This window comes from Notamacropus eugenii, chromosome 2 (genome assembly GCF_028372415.1).
Source record: "Notamacropus eugenii isolate mMacEug1 chromosome 2, mMacEug1.pri_v2, whole genome shotgun sequence".
In the NCBI taxonomy this organism is placed as follows: domain Eukaryota; kingdom Metazoa; phylum Chordata; class Mammalia; order Diprotodontia; family Macropodidae; genus Notamacropus; species Notamacropus eugenii.
This window is the reverse complement of record NC_092873.1, coordinates 480,748,414-480,757,484: the sequence shown is the minus strand read 5'-3', so window position 1 is coordinate 480,757,484 and position 9,071 is coordinate 480,748,414. Positions and strand designations below refer to the sequence as shown.

Genomic DNA, 9,071 nt, shown 5'->3' with positions numbered 1-9,071 from the left:
TAGAACCTTTCCTAAAGCCTAGCCTACAAAGGGGGATGGAGAAACTGGGACTTTCTAAGGGTGCTCAAATAAAAAAGCCAAGAAGTGACATAACCAGAAATAAGCAAATATTTTTAGAAGGCAACTGTAGTTTTGTCCAGGATGCTTCAAGTATTCATTCTAACCCTTCGCTTTGCTTTGTTTCTGTGCATTTGATGTTAATTAGGTCCCAGCAGTTAGAATGGGTCTGTTAAAGGGTGACTCACTTTTGGAAATAACTGCATTATTTATTCATCATCATAATAATAATAACATACATTGTAACAGTACTATGTATACACAATGCCTTATGGCTTTTTTTTTTTTATTACATCCAGGACAGGAAAATAAAACGTTTCTTTCTGTTTCTTGTTCACTCAAGGCGTGGTTAGAGGAGGTTAATTAAATAAGCTCAGGCTTTCTGATCAGGTGTCAAGCAAACACCTTTTCCAGAGACCTCCGCCAGCTGGAGCCCTGGAAAGCTGGGAGGGGGTTGGAGTCGCGCCCACAGGACTGGGAAGGCTTCCTCTGTGCGGATAAACTGATAAGATTTTCTGCTGGATGGGAGCGGCTGTATCGCGATGACCTCTGACTAAGATGTAAACTAGGTTGGGGCGGGTGGTGGGAGAGGAAGGCTCTTGACTCATCAGATAAAGCCGGCCTAGCTGGAAGGTTCAGAAAGACCTAGAGGAGAGGAGGAGGAGGAGGAGGAGCAGCAGCAGCAGCCGGAGGAGCAGGAGGGGCAAAAGCAGCAGCCACACCACCAGCAGAAGCTGCAGCAGCAGCAGCCACAGCCGCGGCAGAACAATAACACCAATTAACACCAAGTCGTGGCGGAGAGAATAGGAGGAATCCAGCCTGGGAGAGAGGCAGTTGGGTAACCAGGCCAGCCACCAGGCAGCAGCAGGCAGGCAGGCGGGCAGGAAGGAAGGGACTGGCTGCAGCCATGGCCGGGGACAGCGATCAGACCCTTCAGAACCACCAGCAGACCAACGGAGGGGAGCCTTTTCTGATCGGCGTCAGCGGGGGCACCGCCAGCGGCAAAGTAAGGGGGCTTCCCGCGTTTGGCTCTCCCCCCTCCAGGTTCCCAACCCCTTCCTAAGACCCCTGGGGTCCCGCTTCCCCTCCCCCAGGCGGCGCGTGTGGCGGGGGGAGGGGAGCTGGGCTGTGTCAGTTGCAGCAGGGACCGCGTGGCTCTTCGGAACGCGGTGTATCTGTTTCCCGGCCACGTTCCAAAAGAGATACTTCGGCTTCCATTTGCATTGGGAGCTCTCTTTGGCGCCCTGGTATTGGGGTGCCTTGCGAAGGCTCGGAAAGAGACCCCGATGAAAGGCTGTAAGCGGTCCTGGGGCCGCTGAGCACATGCCTCTTTTTTCCTAAAGGCAGTAACTTGGCCAGGGTCGTTCTTTGGGGGGATGTTGTTGAAATGCATCCCCCTTTTAGGTTTACGTGGCTTTGGAAAGCCGACGTGGGCGCAGGATCTAGGGGAGATCTGTCTTGTTGCCCCCACACATTCCTTTTCTCCGGGCCTTGCGTTAATCCCGCGCGCCGGAGCTGTGCAGCCCTGGTGCCATGGGCGGAGCGAGGCAGGAAGCTAGCCTGGAAAAGCTGCTGTGGTGGCGGGAATGGGGGGCAGGGGAGCAGGAAGGCCGGGCTTTTTATCTGGGTGTGATTGCAGATTTTGAGGTGAAACACCAGCGGAGCCAGGTGTGTGCACGCCCGTGTGCAGTGGCAGGTGAAAAACTGTATTTCGTGGTACCGGTTTTTTTTCTTATTGACTTCAAGAGGAAACGTGGTGGGCTCCGAGGGTAACGTTGGACGCACCTCTGGCGGATGCTCTCGTGGATCTCCCTGTGGTCCTCTTAGGAGGTCATCGCTCTACACGCCTCTTACATCCCCGCGAACAGCCAGCAGCTGGCTTTGTTTTATGCAAAAGGTCTGAGACTTATGGGAACCGCAATTCCCAGGTCGTGGGCACCGGGTTTCGTGCCCTGCAGGTGGAGACGAGTGGCGCGTTTGCAGATCCGCGCCTAGCTGTCTTTTGGGGATGTGCCTGCTAGTTTCCCCCACAGTTTTTCACTACCTCTGAACTTCATTTGCAACAATGAACCCCAGGCTGGAGCCTCTAACATGTGAGTGCGGTATTCCAGTTTGGGTGGGCGCTGGCGCCATGTGCTGTGGGCAATGAGAGTGTCACTCCTTGGTAGGCTTCACCAGTAACCCCTCCTCCCTCCATTTTGGTCCTTCATTTTTCCTTCCCAACGAGGAGGTAGATTGCTTTGGATTTGGGGCTCCCAGGCCTGGGTGCGGTGGCTGTGGAAGAGCTGATGGCTTCTGCTCGTCTCTGCGCTTCCCCAAGGCAGTATTTATTGCAGCCACTCCTTAAGCCAGCCCTAAGGCCCAGCCTCACTAGGTTGAAAGGAACACTTGTGTTCTTTTCACAGGGGATTTTATACATAGCCAGACCTAGAAAGGGTCCTTAGAGATACTCCAGAGCAACCCGCACATTTTACAGTTGAGGAAATTTAAGATTCAGATGGGGGGAATGAGCTTTTTTTCTTTGTTCTGAATCTTTCCCACAAATTTAGTTTTGCTTTTGTGACAGATGATTAGGCTTGGTGTAGTGGAAGTGCAGCGTAAAAAACACTAGACAATGTCCTGCAACTGGTTTGGAGAATCCTGGCTCCAATAGTTATTTCTCCTCTCAGCCTCAGTTTTCTTATCTGTGAAATGGGTATAATGATATGTGCCTTACCTCCCCCAGAGGGCTATTGTGAGGGAAAACACTTTTTAAATTAACTTTTATTATTACAGAATATTATAGAAATGAGAATTTATTGTTGTCATTAGAATGTAATTTTCAATTTGTAGTTTGATATTTAGAGTTGTGATGGGAAAAGCACCAAGAGGATTCATGCAGAGCTAAAGGCGGGAACTGCCTTTGTTAAAACTACATAGCACATTCTGGGTGCTTTTTAACGATTAAAGGTAATTCAGGAGTAGAAGATGAGGATTTGTAAAATGTGTTTTCATAGATTTATCTAATATTTCTTCATTACATTGTAATTCCTAATTTACATTTCTTTTTACCTTAGTACCTTTCTGCCAGGGAATTCAAAGATGTTTATAGACTGAATCCTTTGAATCATCCAGTTGGAAGGACACGAGATAGATCTCATGGATCTTATTTGAACTGGGAGAGGAGTAAGGAAAAAAGTTTAGAAGATAGGCTTCTGGAAGAAAGAAACTCAGATTGGTGTGGTTGTATAATTTGAAAGAATAAAGAATGAAAGCACCACTCTGAGGGGCTGGTGGAAGTCTTGGCTGCTGGGGGTTGTTTGAGAAAGCCTTTGTTGGGCTCCTCTTGTGCATGGAGCACTGTGCTAGGCCCTGGGGGAGAGGAAAAGTGTGTGTGACCCAGTACGCCTTCTGGTATCATACTCAAATGGAATAAGACATAAACCTGGGCAACTGTAGTAATGTTCCATGCTCGTTTTGAGCTCTGGAAAAGTGAGAGGTTACCACATAAGAAGGCGCAGAGAGTTGAGTAAAACCAAGTGCTATTTAAGGTCTGATGGAGTAGGGGTGGGGGTGGGGAGGAGGGGTATCTGCCTGGGGAGGGAGTGAAGGAGGGAGTGGGAACATTGGGGGAAGGGTGAACCTCATTCTGGCTTTCCCAGAGGAGGTGCAAGAGAGGGAGCCTCTTTCAGGCAGAACCCTGGGCTGTGAGAAAAGACAAGGTGAACTATGGAGTTTGGAAAGTTGCATAGGACTAGAAAAGACTCAGATTTGCAACACTGTGGCAGTATTTTATTGGTTTTTAATCTTATCTTGGCCCCATTGTGAATGGACTTGGTCTTTTCATGCTCGTGTTACAGCTGTAGTATCTCAGTGCTGTGAATGTCTTTGGTGCAAGTATTTTATCTCAGTCTAAACTTTTGGACTGTGAAGGCAGAAGCAATGATTTGTGGCTCCCATGTCCTTTTCTCTCCAGATTCCCCCCCCCCTTTTTTTTTTTTTATAAATTAATGAGTCAGAATCCTAAAGTGTCTGTCAACAGATAACATATCTCTGTTCAAAAGTCCATAAGAAAGTCAGTGCTACTGAAGGTGACAAGGATTTAATTCAACATGATTTTATTAAAAGCCTACTCTGTGCCACATATTGGAAACAAATAATTTTCAATAAGAATACTTAGTTTAAGATTTATAAAGTATTTTCTTCAATAACTTAGTGAAGTCATTGATACTAGCCAACTACTATTTTATTTCAGTAGGCATCTCTTAAAAAAAGTTGGCATTTCTAGAATGTTTTATAGTTTACAAAGTATTTTATACATTTTATGTATATCTTACGTGAGGTAGGTAGTAGTGGGTATTGTGCCCATTTCGCAGATGGGGAAATTGAGCCACGGAGAAATGGACCAACTTGCCCATGGTCAAGTTAGTTTTCTGTAGCAGAGACAGAATTAAAAACCAAGTTTCTTGGGTTCTATTGCTGCTCCTGTTCTTGTGAAACCTCACCTCAGGATTACTGGATGGTATTAGCCTCCTTTGCTTGTGTGATGTTGAAGAGAGCTAGAGGGAATCATAAAATCATGTTGCGTCCACTACAGATTTGTGTTATGTCTTTTCAGCTGGGCCTTTACTAAGGCTAAGTAGTTCTGCTTTTCCATTATTGATTCTCTGTTCACCACAATAGCTGTTGTAAACCTGTTCTCAATTCAGCTCACACTTCACTTAAAAAATAGAGCCCATTCGCTGGGAGTTCTCAATTTTGCCCTTCTCGTCTCACATCCCCCATGGTTTCCTTAAGTCTAGCCTTAGAAGAGGTGACCTTTCTCCTCACCAGGCCAACCTGTTTACATGTGGCCTTGACCCACACCCTCCCCCCATCTTCTCCAGGGCAGATTGACCCTATGTCTAATATTCACTCTCTCTCTGTTTTCCTTCCTTGCTATCTGCAGACATGTTCAAGTCTCCCTATCATTAAAAACCTCTTCAGATCATGCCATTCCTGCTAGGTAGGGTCCTCCAGCTTTCTTCCCCTTCTCAACTAAACTTGGAAAAGCTATATCCCTGTGATTTATCCACTTCCTGTCCTCTCTTTTGTAAATTCTTTGACGTCTACCTGTCATTCAAATGAAACTTCACCCCAGAGTCACCAATGATCTTTTATTGCCAAATCTTAGGTCCTTTAATCAGTTCTCATCCTGCTTGACTTCTCAGGATTTGTCACTGCTGATCTGATACTCTCTCTCCCATGAGTTTTTGTGACACTGCTCTTTTCATTCTCCATTTTAACTCATTTCTCTTAAATCTCCATTTCTGAATCTTTATGTCATGTTCTCTAACTGGTGGGGATCCCTCTAGGTGCTGTCTTAGGCTCTGTGTTCTCTCTATACTATCTCATTTGGTAAATTCGTCAGTTCCTGTGAATTAAATTATTTTCTCTGGAGGATTTCCATATCCATATATCCAGCCCTCCTTCTGGAGCTCCATTCCTAACTGGATTTCAATAGACCTCTCAAACCAAACACTCAGTCTGTCAATGAACAAACATTTACAAGGGCCTGTTGTGTGCTAGATAAAGGGCTAAGTGCTAGGGATACAAAACGGGCAAAAGACTGGCTGCCCTCTGAGAGCTCACAATCTAGTGGGAAAGACCAAAGGACTGTATATGATGAATTGGAAATAAAAGTGGGAATGCAGTACTAGAATTAAGAGGAGTGGGGAAAAGTTTGTTGTAGAAACTGGAATTTTAGTTGCTGCTTAAAGGAAGCTAGTAAGTAGGCTGAAATGGGATGGGAGAGGATTCTAGTTTTGGGGAACAGCCAGTGAAAATGCCAGAGCTGTGTAATAAGTGTCTTGTTTGTGGAAGAGCAAGGAAGCCAGTGTCACTGGATTCCAGGGTATGTGGAGGGTGTATAAAGTGTAAGATGACCAGAAAAGTTGGGGGTGGGTATGGGTGGGAGTTTGTTATAGAGAGCTTTGAATGCCAAACAGAATTTTGTACTTGATCTTGGTGACAGTTGGGAACCTCTGGAGTTTATAGACTTGGGTGAGTACTATGGTCTGACTTTCACTTTAGGAAAATCCCTTTGGCAGCTGAATGGAGGATGGATTAGAGTTGGGAGAGATTTGAGGCAGGCAGACCCTAGCAGCAGGCTATTTATTGCATGTCCAAAACAGACCTCGTTTTCTTTTCCCCCAAACCCCACCTACCACACCCTTCCTAGGCCCTCATGTTTACTCTTTTCATCATTCATATCTAATCAGTGTCAAGTCTTGTCATTTATTTCTCCATAATATCTGTCTTACATGGTCCTGTATTCCATTCACAGCCGCCATTTTCAAATTCTCATCACCTCTGAGCAGGGATTATTACTGCAGTCTCCTAATGGGGCTCCCTGCCTTGAGTTTGTTTCTCTTCTCTACTTCATACTCCCATACAGATGCCAGAGTATTCTTCCTCAACTGTAGGTCTGACCCCCTGACCCCTGTTTAGCACCTCCCTCCCAAACTCCTCTGTTTGACATCTAATACTCCTCACAGCTTGGCCTCATCCTCACTTTCACAGTATATCCACTTCATACACTTTGTAGTTCAGCCATACCAGTCTACTTGATGCCCCTCCAAGCAGTCTTCCATTTCCATGACTTTCCATTGGCTGTTTTCCCTGCTTGGAATGCTCTCCTTATTTCTGGTTTCTTAGGGGACTCCCGGAGGTTCAGTCAACTCTTCTGGAGGCCTTTTCTGTTCTCAGCTGCTAGTATTGCTGCCTTCTCTCCTTGTATTTAGTATATTGCCATATATTATGTATGGGTATGTGTATATGTATCTGTCCTGTATCTATGTATGTTTATGTTATAAGCTCTTTGAGGATTATTTTTGCTTTTTTTCTCATTATACCCTTGATAACAAAAGTGTTGAGCACATTAAGAGTTTTAATAAATGTTAGTTGATTGTTTTTTTAATTAAAGTAGGTAAATGTTTGGGGCAGGTCCCTTCTAGTTGGGTGGGGGAGGAACCTGGAAAGCTGCCTGGAGGATGTCTCATTTAACCTCCTTTTAGAAGCCTGAGTAGGTAGGAGTAGTGGGTAGAAGTAAATCTTGGTGGAGGTAGATATTTGGGGAGAATATTTTTTTTGAGACAGTGCTTTAGAAAACACTTGTATTTAGGATCACAATGTTTTATTGCTGCTAAATCAACAAGGGATTATTGCCCTCCAGGTGCTAGGAAAGTCAACTAGGCCATTACCTCTAGGGAACTAGAAAACCATGTGAATATATAAATAGCTAAGTGGTACAGTAGAGAGAATGTCTAGTCTGGAGTCAGGAAGACTCATTTTCCTGAGTTCAAATCTGGTCTTAGACACTTAGTAGCTCTGTGATCTGGGCAAATCACTTAAACCTGTTTGCCTCAGTTTCCTTCTCTGTTAAAGGAGCTGGAGAAGAAAATTGCAAACCACTCCATAACTTTGCCAAGAAAACCCCTAATGAGGTCATGAAGAATTGGACAGGACTGAGCAACAACTAAATGAGCATATATAAATATAACACGCATAACAAAGAATAGATGCCAGGTCTTGGGGGTAGAGGGAGGGCGGAAATGAATTATGTGCAGAAGATGGTGCTTGAGTTGAGGCCTCAGGTAAGGAAGGTGTGCATTTCAGGAATGGAAGATAGATGATACCAAAGGCGCACAGAGATGGAAGATGGAATATGATGTGTGAGAAACAGCAGAGTGGCCTGTTTAGATCATAGTGTTTGGAGAGAGGAGTTGTGTGTAGTAAGGTTAGAAAAGTGGAATGTGTCCAGGTTGTAAAGAGTTTTCAATATCCTGAGGAATTGATACTAGAGATACTGGGGAGCTGCTGGAATTTAAGGAGTGGGGAGGGTCAGAGGGGTAAAGTGATAGGGTTATACCTGCCCTTTAGGAAAATAACTTTTACAGCCATATGGATTTGAATTGATGAGAGGATCCTTGCGTTAGGAAGCAGTCTATTTATTACTGCAATACAGTCAATGAAAGGCTTTTGATCTAGAGGGATTTCTTAGTGAAGAAGGTTGTCACCATTTCCCTCTGCTCATTTTATAGATGAGGAAACCGAGGCAAACAGGGTTAAGTAACTTGCTCGGGGTCAAGAAATAGCACTTAAAACTATCACCAAGTGGGATCAGTCAATCAATAAACACTTCTTAAGTGTCTGCTGAAATGTCAGGCATTGTGTGAAGTGCTGACTATGAAAAGCCTTATAAAGAGAATGATAACAGTAACATTTATGGTTTTAGTTAAGAAATGCTTTGTGGTTGAGTTTGAGAAAGGACTTAAGTATCTGGTATCTTATCCTGACAGGCAATCATCGCAGTCCAGCACTTGATACTAATAGGTTTGAAGAGTTTGACTTAGACTTTCATTTGAGCCTTTCTTAGGTTCTGTAAATGTTAATTAATCTTCATTTTATGGGTGATAAAAGTAAGACTCAACGACTTGTTCCTGGTTATACAACTAGGAGGGGCTGGGCCATGATAAGAACCTGAGCCTTCCCGACTCCCAGAACAGCCTTCTTTCTGCTAGACCCTTGTGGTCTCCCTAAAAGAACCTCTGAGTCTAAGCCATGTGGTAGACCTAAGTTTGCTCTGCCCCTGGGCAGAAATGCTTTCTCTTTCAGCCCCTGAAGGCCTCTAGTGATGGGACCTCCAGGGCAGCACCTCTCACTTTTAAATAGCTTTAATGGTAAGGAATTTTTACTTTACATTCAGTTTGAGTCCTCACTTCTTGACCTGATGTTTCTAGTTCCGTTGACTGATGAACTGACTGACTGACTGCTGAGTAGGGCCAAGTCAAACAGTTCTAATCTTTCTTCCAGATGGCAACTTTTATTTTCTCCAGGTTTTTTTCTTCTTCAGGCTAAACATACTTATTTCCTTCAGCCAACCCTGTGAAGTGTGGCAAAGGTTTCCAGTCCTGTTACCATTCTAGTCCCTCTTCTGCACAAGCTCTATTTTGTCAATATCCTTAAATTTCAGATCCCAGAACTGAACAAGGTAT

At 44.6% G+C, this 9,071-nt stretch overlaps 1 protein-coding gene across 2 annotated transcripts in view; it reads left to right on the top strand.

The window, feature by feature from the left end:
- The first annotated feature begins 286 nt into the window (after nucleotides 1-286).
- UCK2 (uridine-cytidine kinase 2) overlaps nucleotides 287-9,071 on the top strand; it is an 84,633-nt gene continuing 75,848 nt past the window's right edge. For both annotated transcript variants that reach the window (XR_011975678.1, XM_072648758.1), the window contains exon 1: nucleotides 287-1,063. Coding sequence is in view for 1 of the 2 variants with exons in the window: in XM_072648758.1 (XP_072504859.1) it covers nucleotides 965-1,063 (99 nt within the window). In the remaining variant the exon portion in view is untranslated. The remainder of the gene's footprint in view (nucleotides 1,064-9,071) is intronic.